This window comes from Leucopleurus acutus (genome assembly GCF_964270905.1).
Source record: "Leucopleurus acutus genome assembly, chromosome: 4".
In the NCBI taxonomy this organism is placed as follows: domain Eukaryota; kingdom Metazoa; phylum Chordata; class Mammalia; order Artiodactyla; family Delphinidae; genus Leucopleurus; species Leucopleurus acutus.
In genome coordinates, this window is record NC_139146.1 from 150038898 (window position 1) to 150064799 (window position 25902).

At 39.6% G+C, this 25902-nt stretch overlaps 1 protein-coding gene across 1 annotated transcript in view; it reads right to left on the reverse strand.

Moving 5' to 3' along the window:
- Positions 1-659: 659 nt before the first annotated feature.
- PKD2 (polycystin 2, transient receptor potential cation channel) overlaps positions 660-25902 on the reverse strand; it is a 49295-nt gene continuing 24052 nt past the window's right edge. The window contains exons 6-15 of the mRNA XM_082838094.1: positions 24858-25086; positions 20898-21065; positions 18137-18318; positions 16669-16789; positions 13200-13298; positions 10665-10786; positions 10303-10420; positions 8505-8668; positions 3792-3939; positions 660-3408 (exon numbers count right to left, since the gene is read on the reverse strand). Coding sequence (XP_082694220.1) covers positions 3172-3408; positions 3792-3939; positions 8505-8668; positions 10303-10420; positions 10665-10786; positions 13200-13298; positions 16669-16789; positions 18137-18318; positions 20898-21065; positions 24858-25086 — 1588 coding nt within the window. The 3' untranslated portion in view covers positions 660-3171. The remainder of the gene's footprint in view (positions 3409-3791; positions 3940-8504; positions 8669-10302; positions 10421-10664; positions 10787-13199; positions 13299-16668; positions 16790-18136; positions 18319-20897; positions 21066-24857; positions 25087-25902) is intronic.

Consider the following 25902-nt stretch of genomic DNA (forward strand, 5'->3'; position numbering starts at 1 on the left):
GGACATACTACAAAGTCATAATAAAACCTATTGTGCAGGAACATTCCGAGATGGGTGTAAGAGGCTAAAGGATTCAAAAATAGACACATATATACATGAACCTGAAATATATCAGTGATGCCATGAACTAGTAAAGAAAATGACCTATTTAATAGAGAGTACTGATCTAACTGGCTCAATTCTATGGAGAAAAATACCTATGGACCTTATGCAAAGTTACTCTTAAGATGTATTCAAAGTGAAAGTAAAACTGTAAGTTTAATAAATAGAAGTCTGTGACCTTACAAAGGTCTCTTTAAAACCCCCAAAACAATACAGGAAAAAAAAAGTACTGATGGATATTACTATTAATACATGAACACCAAGGAAACATTGACAAAATTACCAGTCTGATGAGAGATATTAACAGTCCAAAACTGATAAGGGATTACTATTTAAATCACACAAGGAACTTATGCAAATCAACAAAATAGACTATGACCCAGTGGAAAAATAGACAATGAACAGAAACACACCTGTTTCCCATTAGATCAAAGTGTACTATTTTAAAGATTTGAATGGGCAGTTTACAAAAAGGAAACCCAAATGTTGAACAACTATATAAGGCAACGTTGAACCTTATTAGGAATCAGAGAAATGCAAAATAAAATGACACCTTATTTCAAAACCATTCAATTACAAAGATTAGGAAGCTGGATGGTACCAATGCTGGTGAGGGTCTGGGTAGAACTGGTACTTTCATGCATGTAGTGAAATTGTAGACTGCTGCCGTTATTCTGGAGGGCAACCTGCCAGTTCTGGGTGAAATTAAATGTTTATATACCTGGGACTCAGCATTCCACCTCTTGTAACGTACCCACGGAGGAACTCATGAAAAGTCAACAGGGGAATCCTGTATGAAGGTTTTGAAACAGCAGAAATATTAGAGCCAACCATTCACTATAGGAATGCGTAAGTACAATGCAGTGGCTGTACGTTAGGAAACACTAATATAATCATCAGAATAACTTACTAGAGGTACCTACTGCAGAAGAAGTAATGTGTCAATCGTAGTTTCTGAACATAGAAAGATGCCTTTTTCAAAGTCTAAGCCTTTACTATTAGTCTCATGATACAAGACAAATTACCCAACTGCTTTTACTTAAGAAACAGACAACTCTTAACATCTGCTATTAAGTCTTTATTAGGAAGTAAAGTGCTCAGTATTACACATTAATGAAATTCTTGATTGTTGAGAGACTTGCATATGTAACAACTTCTTAATGATACCAATATAGAGGGGAAGATGATAGGGGAGGGAGAAGGAGGTAATTCTCCGTGACTAAAGAAGAAAAAACAGTATGTAACTTATGAGTAAAGAGAAAGAACTCTGCAAAATTTTACAGGTGAAATGAAAAACAGTATGATACTAAGTATCATACAGACTTTCTAGTGACCATAATTGATATATGGCACCTGGTCAGTACACATGGATGCCACATCATGGCTGCACTTCAAATTGAAGTTTGTTTACATGTAACAACATGGTACACATACATAAATACGTACACGCAATATCCCTGGAATGCAAACTTTAGTACCTAGTAATAAAGGACTTTGTGTAGCATATTCGAAAGAAAGCAAAGATGGAGATGAGCCGTGGGAAATAACTGTTAAAGAAACCCAATCTGTATCACTTCTGTAGAAGCCAGCTAAAAAAGGTTGGTTTGCTCATGTTCTCTTTGAAGATTTGACTGGCATATTCTACCAGTTAAATAAACAACGATGTGAGTTTAAACTACAGTATTAGAAACAGGCCTCGCTGCTGTTCTCCAGGTGAGAGTTATTCACCAGCACTGCATCCGCTCTTGGTCTCAAAGGTCAGCTTACTCAGTTTTGAAAAATAAGATTTTCAGTTTTTGTTGAGAAATAGGTTTCTTCCCCATAAATTTGGGGAGGCCCTCTCCTATTAAAAAAAAAAACAAACAAAATAAACAAAAAAACTGCTGCAAACTCAAAAACTTTAGTTTATACCTTCTGATAATGGTTGAACTTCCAGTAACCAAAACTCTTTTCATTAAATTAAGCTCCACTTGGGTTATAAATTCTAGTTTTGAAATGCAGGATCAAGAGAATTTGAGTTCTGTGTTCTTAAAATGGTATAAAACTCAAACCTTAGTTTTATAATATTTTATATGAATTTCAAAAGTCCTTAATATTTTGTGTAAAATGAACATATTTACTCAGTTAAAACGTTCAGTACATCCTAAAAGATTTAGTAAGTTGACCTTCCTAGATTAGTTACAACATTAAATTCAGTTGCAAATAAGTTGAGCCACATGGGAAAAGACTATACGGATGAATCTTTACATTAAACTAATTATTAGAAAAAAATCAAATTTAGTGATTTGGCTCCTTCCAATTCTACTGTGCTATGGTCAGAGATGACACTGTAACCCACAATTGGTCTTTAGTGGTTTCATGCAGCTCATTTCAAATGAGAGTGAAAACAGTGTAAAAATTAAGAGAAATGGTTAGTCCCCCAGGCATTAGATATGATAAAATAACAAAAAAGCATAGTGTTCAACAACATTTATCGTAACCATTCATACAAATTCTAGCATAATGACTACATACCCATTCTATGGTTTGGGGTTCTTCTCTAGCTCTTTTAGAAAAGTGTACCCCAGGAAGGTAGTTGAAATAAAAGGCTCCTTTCTTAAAAGAAAGCTATGTATTAAGCCCATGAGCGAAGCCTCAGTGGAAGGGAATGCCCCTATTTTCCCTTCACACACTCGGCAAAATGACAATACTGATTTTTGTGATTGGAAATAAAAAACTCAGAAGCCTTTTCACAGTTCTTTTTTTAGCTTTAAAAGGCTACTTCATTGTCAACTGAGGAGACTCAGTTATGGTACCAAGTGGGCATACCACTCAATATACTTTACAAAGATTTTCTTTTCTGTACTCAATATTTACACCTGGATTTCTTATATGAGAAAAAGAAAAAACATCTTCTTTGATCCATGGGCAAAGTTTATCTAAAATAAATTAAAGTGCAGAAGAATTAACGATTGGTCACAAAGACCAGCATCATATATGGTGGTCAGGGCATATAAATAGTGTACCTGTCACGGCAACTCAGGACAGTCACCTTCTCACCTATGAAGAACACATATAGTAGCACATGTCCTACACGTGGATATTGGAACTCCCGTTTCCACCTCCACCTTCCATTCCTTCTGCAGATTGGGAGGAAGAAGGGCGGGAGCTCCTGGGGCGAGGCTGACCATTTAGTCCCACCGGTGTGCCTACACCATGACTTATTTGGGAAGCTGCATCATCGGATTCCCAGCGTTCCAACTCTTCCCGCACCAATCGTTCCATCTGTTCCCTGTGGATTTCACTGTCACGACCCAGCCTTTCATCCTAATCAAGGAAAGAGAAACCAAGATGTTGAGGCAGAGTGATGCATCCTCTCGTACTTAGAAATTGCCTTAGGAAATCTGGGGACCCAATCATCTGTACTTAGGTAAGGCTGGAGCGATAACACCAGCCTTAATAGCGATTCCGAGAATCAATGGAGTAATTTATAGTAATAAATTTATAGTAATTTATAGTAATTCTACAGTCGAGTTAAGGCAGTTAGCATCAGTGTGAGGAGTATTAAGAAAGCAACACCTCTGGGTTATCGTTTTATCTGCATTGATCTGCAGGTATGGGGAAAAAACATCCTCTCAGATTAAGGGTTACAAACTATGACCCTGATACTTTATAGCATCAGGGTGTTTCTGTTTCAGACGACCACTGACCTCAGCCACTCCATCCAGCAGCCTTCCCAGCACCTCCCTTCTCTTCAGTTTGGCCCGCTCCATGATCTCCAGCTTCACTATCACAGCATCAATCTTGGACACAATGCTGCCGATGGAGTGTTCCATTCGGTCCACCCGTCTCACTAGGCTGCAGGAAACGTGGTTGAGAGGGGCAAAGCCACTGGCTTTTCGGCCCAGTTGGTTTGTCAAATGGAAATGCTAAGATTTTTTTTTTTCTTAAACAAGATTATGATCTAAACCACTCTCTAAATAGTCTCAAACTTTAGAGAGAAACTCTTAAACACTGCTGGTGGGAACGCTAAACGGCACAACCTTTTCGCAAGTCAACACTGTATCAGAAGTACGCCTATCAGAAAAAGGTACGCCTGTTCTTTCTTTCAGATATTCCATTTTTTGAAAAGTTTTAAAGGACATAAGTATGTGCGTAATTTCTGGCTACAGGGATAGTCCCTAGGGTTCTGCTTATTAATAGTGGGTCACTGAAAAATGGTTACTTTAAAAATTAATAGAAGATTGCTTAAATATATTATTCTTCATCTACACAAGAGAATTCTAAGAAGACACCAGAAATTATACTGTGACAGTATTTAATGAAATAGAATGTTGTTCACATTCTAATGATGAAATAGAAGGATGTCAGCTATAATGTAAATAAAGAAGTTAGAAAATAGTATGCTCACTTATGGTCCTATTATTTTGAATAAACAAAATGTTATATAAATACTTTAAAAACATTTAATAGGAGACAAAACTTCTGGAATGGTGGCATGAGAGCCCTGGAGGCCCTCTCCCCATCGAAACAACCATAAGTTCTGAGAATTTTTCTTTTTTTTTTAATTTCTGGAAATTTTCTTAAGGGCATACAACAAACGAAGAAGCGTTTATTTAAGAAAATCCACTAAAGCAGCTGCACAGCACAGGGGATCTGCGCAGTGCTCTGTGACCACCTAGAGGGGTGGGACAGGGAGGGTGGAAGACAGACGCAAGAGGGAGGGTATATGGGGATATATGTATACGTACAGCTGATTCCCTTTGTTATACAGCAGAAACTAACACACTACTGTAAAGCAATTATACTCCAATAAAGATGTTAAAAAAAAAAAAGAAAATCCACTAAATTTCAGTAAGAATAAGAGTGATACTGGAGCCGCCATCCGCCCTCTCTCTTGCTCCCTAGGTCAGTGTGACAGGGCTCCACTGGGGGTGGGCGCGGCCAAGAACACCCAGCCCTATCCCGTCAGCTCCTAGAGGGGGGAGGGAGGGGCAGGCTGCCAGCATTTCTCATCCCTATGCCTCCACCTCCAAATCCACAATGCAGAGGCTCTAATCCAGGCAAGAGTGGATGACAGGCAGAAGGCTCTTTTCTTCCACTCAGCTTCCAACGGTAGGGTGGATTTTCCATGCTGGGAGAGGTGAGCTGAGAACGCCAAAGGCTCCCATCCCAGCCCAGCGCCTTATTCATGAAGCAGGGGTGTCACTGTGAGAGAGATGGGCCAGCCGCTAGTTCTGGAGCAGTGGCACAGAAGTTTTGCCTAGGGGGAGAATCAGGCCATAGGACAGAGCTCCAAAGCTTCCCCAAGTGAACTTGCTTTAATTTGGAACAAACTGTGGGTAAAGTCAAGCCTAAGAATGCTCTCGAAAACAGTGGAGACTGTAGTGATAAGCAGTTAAGAGGAGGCCGGTCACTTCATGAGATCATCAAGTTAAACTGTTTACCGGCAAGTTTACCAGAAAGAACCAGGGAAAGAGACAGCTAAGAAGACAGCTAAAGACTGGCTTCAAAACCTACCCCTGCAAAGGGACCTGCATTTCACTGCATCACACTGTGAAGAAATTTGTATCCCAAGACATTATTGAAAACAATAGGCCGATCAGCCAACAATTAGCAGAACCGAAGGGGCAGACGTAATATCAACAGAGGCAGAAGGCTTAACAGAGAGAAGAGGAAAAGGGAAAAGACAATGCAAGCCCTGCTAAAACCTCTGTCTTCCCAGGATGACGGTGTGCATGGTCAGGGTGTGACCTCTAAGAAGTGACATCAGCAGCTTCACAACGTGGGGGAAACGGACTTCACTAAAAAACAAACGCACAAACGACAACAAAAACAAGCTCTGGGGGAAGGGGAATTTATACATATATACAATGTTATTTAACGTCTCCAGGTTTCAAAAAAAAAAAAAAAATTACGAGACACAAAGAAAAAGGAAAATGTGACCCATACACAGGAAAGAAAAGCAGGCAATAGAAATTACCTTTGAGAAGGCCCAGATACAGATAGACTCAGTGGACGAAGAAGCCCAAGTAGCTGTTCTAAATATATTCAAAGAACTAAATGAAATCATGCATAAAGGAAGATAAAGGACAGTATGATGGTGTTGCCTCATCAGATACAGAATATCAATAAAGGGAGAGAGACTGTGAAAAAGGACCAAAGAGAAATTCTGGAGTTGAAAAGAATAAGAAATGAAATGAAAAATTCACTAGAGGGTCTCAAGACTACCTATGAGGCAGCAGAAGAAAAACCAGCAAACTTGAAGATAGATGGGCAGAAACTATGCAATCTAAAGAAAGAACAGAGAGAAAAAAGGATGAAGAAAAATGAACAGAGCCTAAGAGAAACATGGGATATCATTAAGACCCCAACTACACATAATGGGAGTCCCAGAAGAAAAGGAGAGAGAGAAAGGAGCAGAAAAACATATGAAGACATAGTGGTTGAAAACTTCCTATATCTGATGAACATATTATGCATCCAAGAGGTTTAATAAACTCCAAGTAGGATAAATGCAAAGAGATCTACACTCAGATGTATAGTAAGAATACTGAAAGACAAAGGCGAAGAAGAAAATCTTGAAAGCAGCAAGAGAAAAATGACTCGTCACATACAAGGGAACCTCAGTAAGACTAACATCTGTCTTCTCGTTAGAGACAGTGGGGGCCAGAAGGTAATGAAGGTGAAATAAAAACATCCCAGATAAAGAAAAACTGAGAGAATTCATGCTAGCAGGCCTGCCTTAGAAAAGATATTAAAGGAAGCTCTTCAGGCTAAAAGCAAGTGATTCCAGATAGTCATTAGAATCCACATAAAAAAACAAAGAGCACTGGCAATGGTAATTATTTAACTATAAAGGATAGTATCAATGCATATTTCTTCTTTTTTCTCTTAACTGATTTAAGAAGCAATTGTAGAAGACGATATGTACATACTTATATTATTGGGTCTATAACATATAAAAATGTAATAGTATATTTGATAATAACAGGACAAATGAGGTAGGTAAGAGCAAAGTTGCATTGGAATACAGAAATGATATCAGATAGTAACTTGAATCCACAGGAACGAATGAAGAGAACCAGGAATGGTAAGTAAGAAGGTTAATACAACAAACTCTATATACTTATCTCTTGTTTCTTGTCTCAGCTCCTTTAAGAGACATAAAATTATATGAAGTGATAATTATAAGAATGCAATGTTGGGTTTGTGATACACATAAGTAAATGTGTATAATAATGGCACAAAAAGGGAGAGGAGTTGATAGTTATATAGAAATGATATTTCTATATCTCATTGGATTAATTAACTTAGTATAAATATGAAGTAGATTCTGATAAGTTGATTTGTATATGTTAAGTCCTAGAGCAGCCACTAAGAAAATAACAAAAAAATATTGTGAAAAAAGTCATTAAAGGAATTAAAATGTTACACCAGAAAATATTCACTTTATGTAAAAGAAAGCAGCAAAGAAGGAAAAGAGGAACAAAAAAGACCTATAGAAAACAAAAAATAAAATGGCAAAACTAAATCCAATTATAGCAATAATAACATTAAATATAAATGGAGTAAACATTCTAATTAAAAGGCAGAGATTTTCAGACTGGATAAAAAGACCAGATCCAACTATATGCTGTGTAAAGGAGACACACTTTAGATTCCAAGATACAAACAGGTTGAAAGTAAAAGGATGGAAAAAGATATATCATGCAAAAAGCAACCATAAGAAAGTTGGAGTTGCTATAGTAATGTCAGATAAAAAAGACTTTAAAACAAAAAAATTTACTAGAGATAAAGTAGGACATTTTATAATGAAAACAGGGTCAATCAATTAGGAAGACACACCAATTATAAACACGTATGCATATAACAACAGAATTCAAAATATACAAAGTAAAACCTCACAGAAGTGAAGTCGACAATTTAATAATAACAGTTGGGGAATTTAATACCCCACTTTCAAAAAGTGGATAAAACTAGGCAGAACAAGGAAATAAAAGAACTGAATAACACTAAAAACCAAGTAGACCTAAAAAAACATCTATAGAATATTCCACTCAACAACAACAGAACATACCTCAAACGCACATGGAACATTCTCCAGGATATACCATACGCTAGGCCATAAAAACATTAAAAAATAAACACATGTAAATGGAGACACAAACACCAAAATGTTAACTGACATTTTTGGTTGCTGGGAATATGAGAGATTTTAATATTTTCTTTTGTTTTTCTTTATTTGCTAATTTTCCTATAATGAACATATTACTTTTATAAAAAGAAAAAACACCAGTAAAAGTTATAAAAAAGAACTGATGATTAGTAATGGAAAAGACAAATTGAGAGAGGTGGCAGGAACTACCTAGTGTCATTTTGATTCCTGTCAACTCAAATTCTGCCAATTCCTTTATACTTACACTTGAAACTCTTCGTAAGAAACCCCACTGGAGATGCTTCCCCTCCTTCTGGAGCTATGCCCACTGTCTTCATCATCATCCTCCTCAGAGTCATCCAGGCTTCGAGGGAAACTTCGGCTGCTCATGGGGCGTGGTAAAGAGCTGTGATCCAAGTCCAGGTCCTCCTGGAGAACACGGTATCACTGAGTGATGCGCAGGAACCCCCAGACTCCACAGAAGCTTCACTGAGGGCATGGGCAAATGGGAAATGGGTGTGTGCCATTTACCCAGGATTTCTGTGAGGTTAACACCAGACTGTGATTCTCATACTTTTCAATTTTAGATTGGCAAATTTTCAAAACAGATTTTAATGACCAGCAAGAAGTTGCTAACTTTTTGTTTGGACAAGAAAGAACAGTAAAAACAGAGCAAAGCAGAGAAAAAAGTAAATGAAGAAATATATTATCATCTTTTCATAAAAGTTAACATAGGTAATAGCTACAAAGTAAGGAAGGATACAGTCTTAGAATAAGAATTGTATTAAATACAGCCATGTGAAAATATTACTCATTGTCTTCTTGTTCATGTTTCACTATGACTGAAGTTTTTCACCTATTGGCACTGTTCAGTGGAGCAGCATTTGGAAACCACTGTTCTGTACTGTCTCCTCATAGGAAACTAACTTTTTTGTGTGACATTAGTTTGTATTCTCTGTACCTCAATTACCATGATTTTTTGTTTGTTTGTTTAACCATTTATTTATTTATTTATTTAATAAATGTATTTAGTTTTATTTATTTTTGGTTGCATTGGGTCTTTGTTGCTGGGCGCGGGGCTATCTCTAGCTGCAGCGAGCGGGGGCTACTCTCCAGTGTGGTGCACGGGCTTCTCATTGTGGTGGCTTCTCTTGTTGCGGAGCACAGGCTCTAGGTGCGAAGGCTTCAGTAGTTGTGGCACGCGGGCTCAGTAGTTTTGGTTCATAGGCTCTAGAGCGCAGGCTCGGTAGTTGTGGTGCACGGGCTTAGTTACTCTGCGGCATGTGGGGTCTTCCTGGACCAGGGCTCGAACCCGAGTCCCCTGCACTGGCAGGCGGATTCTTAACCACTGCGCCACCAGGGAAGCCCTTAACCATCTATTTTTAAAGTTAAAGCTTTAAATTATGTTTTCTGATTATAAAAGCTCATGTAAGTTTATTTTTAACAGTTTCATAGTAAGTACTCAAATGGAAGGCAGCTGTTGGTTTCATTTTATTATAAATGATAATTTAAAGAACAACTAATTAATTGTATCTCTCCTGAGAATCTTTTTTCCCATTCTCATGGGCGTTGTGAAGTATATAACTACTCAGGTTTCCCCTCAAGTAGCTTTACTAGAAAGCTTAGAGCTAAATTTGTTGCTCAATCTTATTAAGCATGTGTATTTTTGTGGAACGCATTTTTTTTTTAGTTTCATTCACATTCAGTTTTATATCTCAGTTTTGTTTTGCTTCATTCTTCTTTTTACATTTATGCTAACATTGCATTTTAATATACATATTTTTAAACTTTTTATTTTATATTGGAGTAAAGCCAATTTCAGTTTCAGGTGCACAGCAAAGCAACTCAGCCATACATATACATGTATCCATTCTCCCCCAAACTCCCATCCTTTTTGGAGTAAGCAGGGTACTACTACATCAATTGAGAGAGAGAGAGAGAGAGAGAGAGAGAAGGAAAAAGAGAAGACACACACACACACGCTCTCAGTAATCCACTACTCAGTAAGGTGTCTGAAACATGGTAGGTAATGAATCAATCATGTGCTCCTAAACTAGACCCACCCTCTCTTTTTCCAGGTCGTCTCTCATCTGCTGGTGCTCACGTTCTGTCAGTTCTTGGTCTCCATCCTGGTCGTACTTTGTGAATATTGCCTCAATCTCTGCATCAGTATGGCCCTTCCTGAAATTAGTGAGAGGTTACAGATGAACTCATTCATGTACATGGTCCAGCCCAAACACAGAGACATCCACATGCAGGAGGAAAGGAGAAACTGCTGAGTCAGGGCCAGTCCTCCTCTTACAATACATTCCAGACACCCACCTCTGAAAAAGAAGTGTCTTCATGAGCACTTGGGTCAGCCTATCACCAAGGATTTACCTTTACATAAGGACTTTCCCAGGACCACAGAAATTGTGATTCTTACCCTTTGAGATCTTGTCGAAGTTCATCAAAGTTTAACTTGCCTCCCCCTTGCCGCAGACTCTCTGAAATGTCATCCACGGTATTTTTCTTCAGTTTTAGTTTGACCAAGGCTTTATGGTAGCCCTGTTGGAAAGAAAAGACTTGATTTAGTTTACCCTCCTTTTGCATTTGCTCTGCCTTCCAATTGCAGTGGTAACTACTGTAAACCAGTGACAAGAACAGTGCCTGATGTAAGTGGGCCACAAAACAAGTATGTGTTGGATGAATGGTGGATGCATCCCGAGTTGTCTGTGAAGCTCTTGTGGGAGAGTTATATGGGAAGAGTCAGGGTCTTTCCATAAATCAAGAACTAGGGGCCTTTTGGTTTGTATTCACGTTTAGGTTACAGGAATGAAAATCACTGTGTTCCACAGCTGTCTGTCTCAGAATATGTAGGCATGTGCAACAGTTCTTCAGAAAACTAAGAAACCTGAGTCATGGATTAATTATTTTCTATATTATTTCATAGTTGGTAATTTCCTTACATATGTCACGTGTGTAAAAAAATTTCGGTGACATGGAGATAAGGATCTTTCACTAATACATTGCAGGCAGACCTTGCTATGCATGGCAGCACGGGGCTGTGCAAACCCCCAGGCAACTGTGTGAAGTGATGCAAATGATCAATAGGAAAAATTATGACTGTTCTGTGACCTTTAAAACTTCTGTCAAAATGTTAAAACGTTAAAAACTCCCTTGGTGTTGGTTATAAATTTTAGGGAAATTTAAAAAATAGTAAAATAAATATTTTAGTACGTTGACATTTTAAACAGTAGAAACATCGAAAATTAAAGTTTTACTTCTTTGTTAAAAAACTTATCCAGAGCAGTCTGAACAGTGCTGGCACTCTTCTTGTTGTTGTGTAACTTACAATATAGAGCGAGCATCTTTTCTACGTCTTGATGAGTTATCATAATCCTTTCTTAACCTGTATCAGCTTCCAACATTTTATCCCTTGCACTTTCAAAGCTGTGAAATATCTCCAAGAGCTCCTTTAATGTGAAATTTGTTGCCAGTGTGATTTCCTCTGAGACACCTTTATCCTACTCATCACAGTCACTTTCCTCATTTATGTTGATAAATTTGCCTTCACTGAGTTCTTCTGGCTGCCGTCTAGCTCTCGAACGGTGGCAGCGTCAACGCTCCCCTGGCCAGCTACATATTTCTTCTGTAAATCCATTACGTTTGTTTTTAATTTCACTTCCAGTGTTATCATTCCTTGTTTCTTTCCTATAGTTTCTTCTTTGCTGGCCTATTCTCTATTTTAATTATGCATATTTGTAAAATGTCACACGGTGTATCACTGGGAGATGAGGGCACAACACAACTACAAGTTTTGTACGTAAACTGAAGAGCAGATGCTCAGTGACCATCCTTGACTTTGAAAGAAGTGACATTATTAGTCACTGATTATGATGCACATCTGTTATTTATGTAACGACCTGAAGAGCTAGTAGTGAAGTTTGTCCTTCGTGCTATTACTCACAGTCAGTATACTGTAATAACTGAAATGTGAACTATGTTGAGAGGCTCGTATTACTTAACTGAAATCACTGATACTGTGCACATCAGAACCAAAGTACAAAGTGAGGACTGCTTGTATTACCCCAGGGATTTGCTAGAATGTAATCGACTATTATGCAAAATTCAGGGTAACACAAATGTTAGGTCCTGTCCAAGGGACTTTGTTTTACAAAGCGGAAGTTCTCTGTTTCAACATGATTCACAGACAACATTGTCCTGTGGTTTGAACCAAACGGAAAAATATTATGGTTAAGGAGCCACTGTGCGTTAGCTGAACGATGACAGGGAACAGCTGTGTGCTTCAGATGTAGTTATTTGTTGTTGTTTAAGTTTTATATTTTAAATCAAGCATAGAAGTCACATGAAGAAGAACAAAGCTGCCCGGCTTTCCTGCCCTGCCCTTCCATTAACAATTAAACACTTCCTGAGAAGGTGCGTAAGTGAAAGTTCTCAGGCCCTTAGGTCGTGGCCTTGCTCCAAGGACTTTTTCCTTTGACTATTTTAACACTTCCCTGGAAGGTCAGGGTAAAGAGTGAACAACAAAATATTTGCCTCTAAAACGTCTTTCCCTTTTTTTTTTTTTAAATCATAATTAAGATAGACGAAGGGAAAATGTCTTTATATAATCTTCCCTTCCCGTTTATTCTGAACTCTGGATCTGAAAGTGAGAGCCGACTAGAGGAGATATCAAAATAAATAAAGGGGATGAACCCAGGAGCTCAGCTCTTAAGAGGCAAAAGAGATTATTGAGAATTTAATTCTAGGGCACTAAAGGATTCCCAGAATTTAAGTTCAAGCTAGCATTATATCCATCTCTATCTCCGACGTAGAGAACATTTAAATTATTCCTGGAACACAGCAATCTACACTTTAAGTGGTGTCAATGGATCAATGTTGATTTGGCAATCTGGCTGAAACAATGTTCATTTTATATAGAAAATAAAACGATTCTGAGAATTAGGGCTTGTCATACCTTTCTGACAAGATCCGAGAGTTCCATTTCAGCTTTCTGCTGGGCCAAGTCAGATTTAACTTCAGAGTAGGTATCATTGATGATGGCCAAAAACATATTCTGTTTGTAAATCAAAGGAAGGTAGAGATTAAAGAAGAAACCTAAATATATTTTGTTAACATCAATCTAAAATTTGACATGTCTTTTTCTTTTTTTAACAATTTGAGTATTTTATGAAGTCATCAAGTAATAGTTTTGCTACCAAATTCTTTGGGAAAATTAGTTTTTCCATTGTCATGGCAAGGGAAAATGCAATATATATTCTTACTTACAAAACCATACATTGATATATTTTGCAAAAAGAGACAATAATGAAATAGAACAAAATATTAATGTATTTACCTATGAATGGTGGGATTATTTTATTATTTTTGCTTATCTGTTCTCTACATTTTTTCATCTGACATAAATTATTAGAGGTGTAGAACTCTAAAGAGCTCCTCAAATTTCAACAGTCAACACAGACAAGTGGAATTCTATGCTCATTCCAAATATTGTTATAATAGTTGAGATTCCAGAACATATTTTAAGGAGATAAAAAGACCTCTGCAAACAAAAACATGGCAGGCCTAGTAGAAAGAGAGTCAAGAAAAGCTTAATGCTAAAGACAGAGACTTTGGAGTCAAGCAAACTTGGGTTTCTGTCTTGGCGCTGCAAGACTATATTGTGTAACTCTTCTACTCCTAATTTGAAATTTTGTTTGTTTTTACATTTATAAAATGGGAGAAATAGTAGTACCTCCCCTACAGATTTGTTGTAAGGATTAATGAGTTCATCTACGTAAAGTGCTTAGGACAGGGCCTAACGGATGGCAAGTGCTACATAATTTATAGCTACTATTATTATTCAGTGGTGGTTAGTTCATTTTCCTGACTTGTCCCTTCCCCACTATAATGGGTTGTATTTCTAACACCTATTTCCAACGGGTTTCTCAAAGCACCACACCCACTGATCAGGCCCTTCTTTAACATGCCCTTCCATTGTTTTTTCTTTTTAGCGTGTAACTATGGTTTGTGACTGTACAGTTGTGTACTACGTCTGTTCTCCCCACAGGTCTGTGGAATCTTCATGAGGGGAGGGTTGGTATCTATTTTCCTTACCACTTGCATCCCCAGTACCCAGCACATTGCCTGGAATATAGTGGCTCAGCAAATATTTATTGAATGACTGATGAATGAACAAATGAGAGCTCTATTATTTTGATGAGCTACTAAATCTCTATGAATTAAGGAGGAATACCGTTTAAGATTCTGTAGCAGAAATGAGAACAGGATATAAAATACACGTAAGTTCCTGGCTTAATGCCTGATTCTAAGGGTGGACAGTTGCAGTCAGTGGACCATGTCCCACCTTCGCCCATCCAACACAGGCATCTAATGTTCCATTTCTGTTTCCAAATGATGGTTAGCTAACGCCTGCAAGTGTCTTAGTTGAAATGGATTAAAGTGTGTGTCCTCTGAAGAGATTTCAGAACATGGAAAGTGACTGAGAATGGCTCTCGAAGGTGTGGGGAGAGGAAGTTCACCTCGTCTCCATCCCGTCTCACAAGCTTCACTTAATTGTGGGATGGACTTTGCAACAGGAGGTCTTTCCCTGATGATGCCAGGGCTTTTGCTTCCTGAGTCAGCTGAGCCTCCGCATGCCACTGTGGCTTTTTAAGTGGCGGCAATACGTTAACACCCAGCAGTCATCTCAGAACAGTGGCCAGCCCTGCACTTGGCTTGCCATTAAAAAAAAAAAAAAAAATCTGTATTGACAGTAGCTTCCTCTCTCTCTGGAGGGTACAGGGAGAACAGTTCCTTTTTGTTCAGTGGTACAAATAAATATTTCAGTATAAACACAAAAACTAAGAGCTTTTCATGTTCTAGTGATTGATCTGATAAAATAACTGAATAACGTAGGTGCACTGCCTACTAGAGGACAACATTCAAACAAGCCCACACTGGAGCATTTCCAATTGCCACCATCACGTCCCTCACTTGGCAGACTGACGTACAAAGAACACTTAGGTGGCCTGAGATTTTTATTCTCTTAGTAGACATTCAGGGATTCAGCTGCTCCAGAATTCAAAGTACTACCAATGTTAGAGAGTAACAAAGGCTTACTCTTCCCTCTTGTTTTTTCTTTAATATATAACAGGAAAGAGAAACTTTTTTTTTTTTTTTTTTTTTGCGATAAGCGGGCCTCTCACTGTTGTGGCCTCTCCCGTTGCGGAGCACAGGCTCCGGACGCGCAGGCTCAGTGGCCATGGCTCATGGGCCCAGCCGCTCCGCGGCATGTGGGACCTTCCCGGACCGAGGCACGAACCCGCGTCCCCTGCATCGGCAGGCGGACTCTCAACCACTGCGCCACCAGGGAAGCCCTGAAACTAATAATGATACATGCATACAGCAAGATATAAATGGATTTGCATGCTATTCCTGACTCTTTCAGCACCTTTAAAGTACATCTAATTCTCAATCAGTGAATACATATACATAAGCACTAAATACCTGGACCAGCTCTGGAGCTCTTACAACTGAATTAATGAACTTGATACAAAGGATCTTTAGAAAATCCATTAAAAATGGAAACAATGTTTTTTTTCTTCAAATGGTTAAGATTTTATTTTCTTAAGGAAAATCTTAAGTGTTAGTGTTTAAATGAAAAATACCCATGCCTAGGTTAAGCTCACTTAATTTAATACTTTCTTAGTGGAGTGGACAAATAAATGTATAAATGTTAACATGAAGAAAAAAAATGCCTTTTAAAAAATCTTAATTAATTTAAGGCCAAAATGTTAAAAATGTGCATCTGTACCAAATCAAAAGCATAAAAGAATTATTTTTGAAAATAATACTTAAAGCCATTTCCATTCATTGTGAGATTTAGTTTTAAATTAAAATTTGAATACTTTTTGTAGGCAGTCTCTAGATATATTAAATATGAGTAAGTTAAAACAACCTATCTTGATCTTGAGACGCAATAATTCACTCAAATGTTACTCCTGACACCCTGCATCTGGCTGGCTTTGTCAATTTCTATTTTTAAAAAAGAAAAGAAGAAGGAGAGAAATGAAAAGTCACTCAAGCAAGTGACCACGAAAGTGCTGACACTCGTGTTAAAAAAAAGCATGTAAGCGTATTCTACTTCTTAAAGGGCAAAGCACTATTTTAGGAAACTATACATTTGCACTTGATCTACTTCTTTTTTTTGCACTGAGTACATATATAAATGAAAGATCATGGAAAAAATACTTGGTGAAGACTTAAAACTGTGAATGAATGAGAAGTAAAATAAAATATGTTTCCTAATATCTACGTTTTTTACTACTTCCTGAGTCTTTAAAAAATTGATAGGGAATAAAGTGCGAGAGAAAAGAAGAGATGATGATTTATGATGGTGATATATGAAGTCTAAAGCACCTCGGTATAAACAACAGTGTACATACCAAAAGGATGAAGAACATAAAGAACACAAACGTAGTGAAATAGATTGGTCCCAAAACTCGATTAGCTTCCTCCATCTCTGCGAAGTTGACGTCACCCAAAATGATACGGAATTGAGTGAAGCTACAAAAACAAAACAAAGCACAACACCACAGTACGAAAACAAAGCATGTCCGGCATTCTTCTGGCGTAACATTTCTTAAAAGATGATTTCATACTTTTGGACCTTTTGTTTTTTAATCAGCGTGGAAAGCTGCCAAATAACAGAAACGTGTCAACCCCTTTGGAAAACTCTTGTTACTCATATGAGCAGCTAGAGCCTTCTAGAATCAAAAGAATATGCTTTCGTGCTGTGTTATTTCCGTTTGGTAAAAAGAAAATATATTATTAGATGGCTTATAAAGCAATAGGCTCGAAGAAAGTAAAACGTAATCTGGGTAAAATATAATGACCCTAAACCTTCACAATGGTCACCCTGAGTCTAAGTTTAAAATCTCGTAAGAAAGAAAGATTTTTGAAGGATAGTCAAAATTGTACACGTATGAAGATGCACTATTTCAATGCACTTCGAGTGGGGTTGAGAATTGCTGCACGTTGCCAGATGCTGGGTCTTTATCAGTACAGTTGTTTCCATTCCTGACTTTCATGAGACAGCAACATGAATTAGGGGTCCTCGTGCACAAAGCCCCATTAACTCCTATTATCACGATCATCTTATTTCCTAACTAACTCCTTTCTAAGTGACATGGAGGTCTGAAATGGTTTTTCATAGCCTATTTGAGAACTTTGGAAAAAGACGGAAAATTCCTGTATTGGTTTGAGCTTCTCCTAGAATATTAGAAATACCCTTTTCTTCTTAGAAAATAGGCTGAAGTTTGAAGTTTATGGCAACATTATTTAATAGGAATAAAAGTATAGGCAAAGGTCTCTTAAATGCTACCATCTGCATTTGGTGCTAAGAAGACCTCAGTCTTTGGAACAGAGTTGGCTTACTATAGCTGTTCTTCTATATCTTACTACTTTAGGGCTCTGTCTTGAACATTAATGTTTCAGAAGGTATTGTCATCTTTGCATTGATGGGTCAATGTTTCTGGGAAAGAGAATCAATTCTCTTTTTTGTTGTTGTTTTTTTATTTTGTTTTGTTTTTTGCAGTACATGGGCCTCTCACTGTTGTGGCCTCTCCCGTTGCGGAGCACAGGCTCCGGACGCGCAGGCTCAGCGGCCATGGCTCACGGGCCCAGCCGCTCCGCGGCATGTGGGATCTTCCCGGACCGGGGCACGAACCCGTGTCCTCTGCATCGGCAGGTGGACTCTCAACCACTGCGCCACCAGGGAAGCCCTAATTCTCATTTTAAACAACTGCTTTTAAGTACTTGGTAGTTAAATAGCCACCGTGAAGATTTCTTTAACCTTGAGAAGGCAGCACTGTCTATGATTAAATTTTTCTTCTTAATTTCATACATACTTACATACACTCTTGGAAAGTACTGAAGTCATCAACCTGAGTGCCAAAGACAAGGTATGCCAACTGAGCGTATGCTAAGAAAATAATGAAGAACATAATTGCAAAGCCAAAGAGGTCTTTGGCACACCGAGACATGGTTGTGGAGAGCTGACTCATGGTCCTGTTAAAGTTGATGAATTTGAAGAGCTGTAAAAGAGAGGGGAGATGAGATACGAGGATGAATGAGTAAACAAACTGCGGTGTATACATGTGATGGGTCACTATTCAGCCCTATGAAGGAAGGAAATTTTGATTCATGCTACAACACGAATGAAACTTGAAAGCACTGTGCTAAGTGAAGTAAGCCAGACACGAAAAGACAAATATTGCATGACTCCACTTACGTGAGGTACCTAGAGTAGGGAAATTCACAGAGACAGAAGGAGAACAGAAGTTACCAGGAGCTGCAGGGAGGGGGAAATGGAGAGTTAGTGTTGAATGGATAAAGAAGTTGCAGCTGGGATGATGAAAAAGTCCTGGACACGCACAGTGGTGATGCTTGCACAACGCGGTGAAGGTACTTAATGCCATTGAGTTGCACACTTAAAAGCAGTTAAAATGGAAAATTTTGTTATGTATATTTTACAACAGAAAGAGAGGACAAAAATGACTTGCTTTTTTTCAAATCCAGCCACTTATATTTTCTCATTTATAGTGAAAACAAGTTTAATTATAATTAAAATGACCATGGATATTTTTCTCCTAGAAAGATTAAAACAAAGAAGGAAAAACCCCACAAATGAAAACTAGCTAGATAAATGACAAGGACCTACTGTGTAGCACAGGGAACTATACTCAACATCTCGTAATAACCTATAATGGAAAAGAATCTGAAAAAGAATATAGGTACGTACATAGGTATGTAACTGAATCACTTTGCTGTACACCTGAAACTAACACAACGTTGCAAATTAACTGTACTTCAATAAAAACAAGAAGAGTTAACATAAAAAAACACTAGTTAAGGGACTTCCCTGGCCGTCCAGGGGTTAAGACTTCACCTTCCAATAGAGGGGGTGTGGGTTCGATCCCTGGTCGGGGAGCTAAGATCCCACATGCCTGGCGGCCAAAAAAAACCAAAACATAAAACAGAAGCAATATTGTAACAAATTCAACAAAGACTTTAAAATTGGTCCACGTCAAAAAAAAAAAAAAAACTTTAAAAAGAAGACACTAGTTAAAAAAACCTCCAGAAAATACCTATTGTATATTTAACAGTCACTTATTGTGCATCAGCTTTGTGCCAGGCACTGGCCAGGGCTTGGAGTGAGGATTTGAACCGGGCTCTATCTGACTGCACAGCCACACGGCGCATTTCTGTAGACAGGCACAGAGGGTACTGCCCAGGTTCGGCAGCTCGAGCCCAGAGGGCAGGACACACCGCACGGCTCTAGCTAGGAGTCTCGGCGGAAGGAAGTGGGCAGATCCGTTAGAAGCTGAGCTCCAATCTCTGCCTTAAAGAACCTAATGGTTCACAAGGTCTGGGGGCAAGATATTTACAGGCGAAGCACTAAATGAGACGAACACCCTGAGGCACACACTGAAAGGAAACCTCTAGAATTGTACTTAAAGACCTCTTATAAGGCGCATCTGGCACAACAAAATGTTTCTGACGGTTGTTGTAATCACATTACTTGACACGATTCCTCGTAGTATTTCTATGAGATCTTGATTGTTGTTCTGTTTTGTGATAAAGGTACGGCACATTAGTGATGGTTTCTCTTGAACGAACATGTAACTGAATAAATAGCACGAGAGATACAGGACGAGGTCTAAGCCCTCTGATAAATCTCAGGCCTTCCAGATGTGAATAACAATTCGGGAAAACAAGTAACTGTTTGGAAAGTACCTTCTAGAACGGTGTTCTTCAACAGAATTTTCTCTGATGATGGAAATGCTCTGTATTTCCGCTATCTAATACAGTAGCCACTAGGCACATATAGACACCGAACACTGAAAATGCGGCCAGAGTGACTGAGGAACTGAATGTTTAATTGCACGTCATTTTAACTAATTTAAATTAAAATCTAAACAGTTACTTGTGGCTGACAGCTCCTATCTGGATGGCGCAATCGTAGAACTTAAGTGGTGACAAGCTGGCAGCTGGCCTCAAAACAATGACATTTCCTCAACCTCCAGAATCGAGGCTCATCGTGTATGAAGTGACCTGAGCTTTCACGCACGAGGAAAGGCACGTGATGCCTTGGGAGAAGGAGGAAATGAGTCGTGAAGGTACTACTCGGAGGACCTGTCTGTCCCAATCTCAGTTCTAGGTAAAGCCTCTCTGGCCTCCACCTGGAAAGGAGGCAATCCTTCTGGAGAACATTTCCAGGGCAGGATCTCTCCCTTTCCTTTCCCCACCCTTCCCCTCCTTTCTCTTAGTTCCTTTTCCTTCACCTGGTTCACCCCACTTACGGTGAAACCTGAACCTGTCTCTGGGTTAGCACAGCCAGGGGGCCCCAGGCCCAGGTGACACTCAAAGGTCTCTTAATGCATTTGTTAAATGAAACCTCCAAAGCCAGGTCTTCCAAGAGTGCAGGTAGCAGGCAGACAGTGAGATGGATGGTCACGTGAGTCCTGCGGGCTGACTTTACTTGTAAACGTGGGGCTGGCTGCCTAAACTTGGCCACAGAAACCAATTCAAGTCCTTCAGCATTTTGTGTGACTCACGTTAATAAAAAGACGAAAACGATATTAAAGATCTGAACCTGAAATTTATAAATTACCTTAATCCAGACAAAAAATACTATGACAGCAGCTATGTTGTTGAACTGTATTTGCCAGTATGCCAGATTCTCAAAGTTGGGGAAAGCATTTTGATCTTCTAGAAACTGGAGCAGCACCTCCACATTCGATGTTCTGTGTATGTTGATTCCTGCAGCTACCACTGACAGCTGGAAGACAAAAGATTTAGCTATTAGTGCAGTGCTCTAGAAATACATAACGCACCTTAAAATGACTAGTTTATCTTCCTTCACAAATGTATTAATTCGAGGGCTCACCATTCTACTCGCCCAACGGCATGCATAAATTAAGCCACTCACGCGGAGGGAAAGTGTTGAGCACTGCCGTAAAAAAGTAAAAGAATGTATTGCTCGCACTTCCTTGGTTAGGAATAGAAACCCAGTGAGCGCACGTGTGCACGCATGTGCCTGCACACGCGCATGCACACGCCCGAGAGATGTCACTTTATTACAAAAGGAAACTCAAACAGGAACGCCTTCTGTTTTGTCCTGCCACCTTCACGTAAATCACTTTCCAGCCTTGTGCTTTCCCAGGCCTCGTCTCGCTCTGTTTTTATCTGCGGGGCTTCTTTTTTTCCATCTTCCAGCCATCTATTCTTTCCTTTATTCAACAAACACATGGTGGATATCTGTGTACACAGCACCGTGCGAAGGCTCAGGAGGAACAAATACAGGTGAAAAGTACAAACCTCGTCCTCGAGAAGCTTATTCAAGAGCAGATAAACACCCAGAGACAAAGAGTACAAAAACCTTCTAAGAAGCTGGCATCACACCACACAGGGGAAGGGTGAAACAAGACATGCTCAAAGGAGCGCCGTGACAGGGAAGAATGAGCTTGGTCTTAGATGGCGGGAACGAAGGGCACAGAGGGCTCGACAAGGCTCGCAGTGGGTACATGTGAGCCAAGGGTTCCCCACTTGCTTGCTTCTGTCCTTTAACTCATGACCGTACAACTCTTCACATCTGCTTTGGTTCTGGCCTATACAAATCCGAGGGGAACGCTGGGCCCGCCTCGCACCCATCACCACTGGATGAACGTGTATGTGTGTGAAGAGCTAGGGGTCAGCCATAACCACCGGGCCCCCACGTGGACCCCGAGTCCACGGCGTGCGGGCTACGGCAGGTGCCGTGACCTCTGCGGTCCATCTCTCTCTTCTCACGGATGATGGCCGAGGACCACTGCATCAGCCCTTCTTGAGATGCCTGTCTGGTGATTATCAGAGTCAGGGTCTGCCTGTCTGCCAGCCTCGGCGGCAAAAGCCAACCTCACCACCGTCCTTGTCTTCCCCGTGAAGGGTTCCCAGACTTAGTCTAGTATTTTTGCACTGGTGGTAGGAATACTTCCCTTGAGCTCTCTGGAATACCCTGATAAGTGTTCTTCTGCATGGGCGTCACTGAGAAGAAAGGGCTGACTGACTGAGTCTACAAATAACCCTTTACCCACTCCCACTAGGTACCCTTTGATTTTGCTCTGCCCAGGGAAAGTGTTTATAAAAATATGGAATATGGGGTCATTTATACAATGCCATAGAAATACACTAAATTTCCTGAGCCTCTTCCTTCAAAACAGAGAGTGAGAGAGAAGCAGAGAAGAGAGAGGTTCGGTGGGCATTGGGTCGTTACGCGGCTCTGAGTTTTCTTGGAGATTCTCATCTCTTATCTACAAAAGAACTTTCTTTCTTTGGCATAAGCTTCACGGAAAGCGCGCCCTATTTCTAAAGGGTCAGAGAAGGTTTCAGAGGAGAAGTAGGATTCCAGTAGCCGTTCCTTGTTCTCATAAAAGCACACTGCCTGAACTGTTGTCTTGTCAGCACTGAGAGTTAAAAAAATTAGAGCACAGGGAAGCAAGTTTTCAAAGAAACACTTGCAAAATTCTGCAGCTGCTTAGCCAAGAAACTAGCCTCACTTTCCATGATGTCATCAGCTATTTTCCCAGTGGTCTCCAAGGTGGGTACGAGGCAATTCACTGGGGTGTGAGATGAAAACATTAAAACTTCTAGGCAGGTGATGAGAAAGTGTTAGAATTCTACTTGTATTTATTTTTATCCAAATATTTCAAATTCTATGCTGTGTATGTTTTTACAAATGTAATTACACCACTACACACACACACACACACTTTATAAATAAAAATACACTCGGGTGTGGCACTTCATTGATATGTGTACATAATCAAAAAGCTGAATGCCGCGGACTAGTCCTTTGCTCACACTGAAGGTATTTGGTTAAAAAAAAAAGAAAACATTAATTAGCATAATACCACACCCATTTTTTTACCACTATTCTCAATGACAGAAACATAAACGTATCCATGTAAACTAAAAAAGCAAAGTTTGCAACCTTAGGGCTCCAAATAATAATAATAATAAAAAAATAATAATAATCATTTTCCAGAACGATTTTCAGTGTATATGAACTGCACTCTGCCATCGTGCAGTACAGAAGTATTTTGAAAAATTATTTCCCATATCATCGCCTTTCCTGCCTCCTTAAGTACGGAAATTCTTTTGTAATTCTGTTCATTATTAATCTGTTGAGAATTTGGGAATCAAGAGTTTAGCTGCAGGAATTGTGATGTTACACAGCCATCGTGAAAGAAGGGGTGCACTTCTAAGTGCATCAGGATCAGATGGGTTCCATGCTGTATCCTACAGGAACGTGTATTTTATGTAAAAGTTATTTCTGAAGTACACATGTGTGTGGCGTGAGGGCAGTGGCAGAGTGGCTAAGAGGGTTATCGTGAGGACTAAATGAACGTGCCGTAGAGGAAAAGCACGAGGAACTGTGCCTAGCACAGACAGCTTCTAAGTGTTAGCAATTACCGTTATTATTGCTCCTATTAATACCGTTACTGCCACGCAATACACACATACAGCTTGTTTATGTCTTAAGTCTCCTTTTACTTACATACGAATAACATTTTTTCTATATTTAATAGCATATTAAAATACATTAAGTAACATACTTTCTATATATTCCCAACTAACTCTAGTGATGATTTGATAATGACTTGACGTAAATGCTTCCCAAAGCCAAATGAACTTCTGGTTGGGGAGGAACAACACTGGTTAAGAAGCAGGATAATAGAAGGGAGAATGCTAACAGGATAACGCATCACTGACTAAGATTTCAGAGGGGCAGCTCTGTCGCTGCACAGTGGAAAGGGTGGACTTTTAAGCACGTAACCATTAAGCATGTTGTTATATGCTCTAATGTGTAACAGACTAGCAGAAGATTATGTGTTACTGCTGAAGGGAGAAAAGCTTGCAAAACTACATCTTACACTAAGGCCTCTGGAAGGAAGCGATTAAGACGATGCTGAAGAGAAACCGTCTTGAACAAGTGTTGGAATCTGTAACAGAGTCATGGACAGGCAAGGGCTCCACAAGGGGTCCCAGTCTTAACTCAACCATAACTCTGCCTTATGGTTTCCTGCACCTCCTACAGAAAACGCTGATGGCCATCAGTTACATTTTGTACACTGTGGACTATCTGCAGGACATCTGAAACTGCAGGGAGGTTTTCTCTGCCACCTCCAAAGTTTCCTGGATGTTTCCTTATGCCGTAACTTTACACATGTGCAGAAACATATAAACTGATTTTTGCTGTAGTTGAAGAAAAATATCATTAGCCAAAGCAGAATAAACAAGATTGCTTTCTCCCCACATCTCCTGTGGCATGCCAAAGCCAAATACGAACTACTAACCCATTCTTGTTATTAGTGTGGCCAAGTGAGAGCTTATTGTAAGTGCCTCTCCACTTCCATACGCAGAAGGGCCACTCATGCGACATGAGAAAGTTAGTAACAGTGACGCTGATGTTACAGAGGAGAACCTTTAGATTCTCCTTCGGGAGGGTCAAGACGCACAGCACTGAGGGGAGCGAAGACTCTAACGCATTTTTATAACAGGGTAGGGGATTTGGTGTGGTGCTCAAACCTACCACAATGATCACAACATCCAGACAATTCCAGAAACTCCGGAAATAGTGCAGCTTGTGAATGCGAATTTCCAGTATCTCTTCCACCACGTAGTAAAGGATAAAGAAACAAAAGATAATCTCACAGGCCGCCAGGAAGAAATCGAAAGTCGTGACGTATCGGATCAGCTTTACAGGCTGAAACCGCCAAGATGGAATCACACCGCCTGTTGCCGGGAATTCGACCAGTAACCTGCGTTGCAATAAGAACAGTTAACACGACGAACAACGTCAACAGTAACAACAACACAGGGATGCAGCCGGGAAAAAACATCGCCTATTCTGTCCCTGCTCTAAGTAAAACTGAGACCACAAGTCACTCCAAACCAGTGGCAAAATGTTTTTTATCACAGCCGGGAACTCCATCCTTGTAGAATTTTGTGTTACAAAAAGAACAAGCCTTCCCAAGGCCTCCCAGGCCAAAGAGGTTATTCGTCCTCAGTCTCCCATTTACGCTTCTGGTATTGAGACCACTCAAAATGCTATACGCTTATTTTTAAATGTAGAAGTTAATCAACGAACAAGACTTTATAGGACTTTGATTAAATGCAAGTCCTTCAACTGGGTAATAAAGAATGTAAGAAATATATGTCATCAATCAAGACATGTATGGCCTGGTTGAGAAGCAGGATGTCTCCTTCATATACATATAAAGACAGGGAATGAGTTTCTCGTTCATGCATTTGGTGACACCTAACCAGAATCAAATAATTTGCCTACGGGGACCATTTTGCTATCGGAGCTGCTCAGAGCCCTATAGTGGACTGGTGCCCAGTAAATGCCTGACTGTCTGCAACACTGACATACGCTCTTACGTTCACAGTGATGGTACTGATCTTTAGTGCTTTCTAATAACTGAAGTGAAGATGCTTCTTGCCAAATTCCCCTTTGTAGGTGTCACACTGAGAAGGTTAAATGATTCACTTAATGGTACAATTTCCCTTCACACTAGAAACAGACTCTCTAGACCCTTAACTTGAAGGCTTTTAAAAGATCTCCAGTCAGCGAT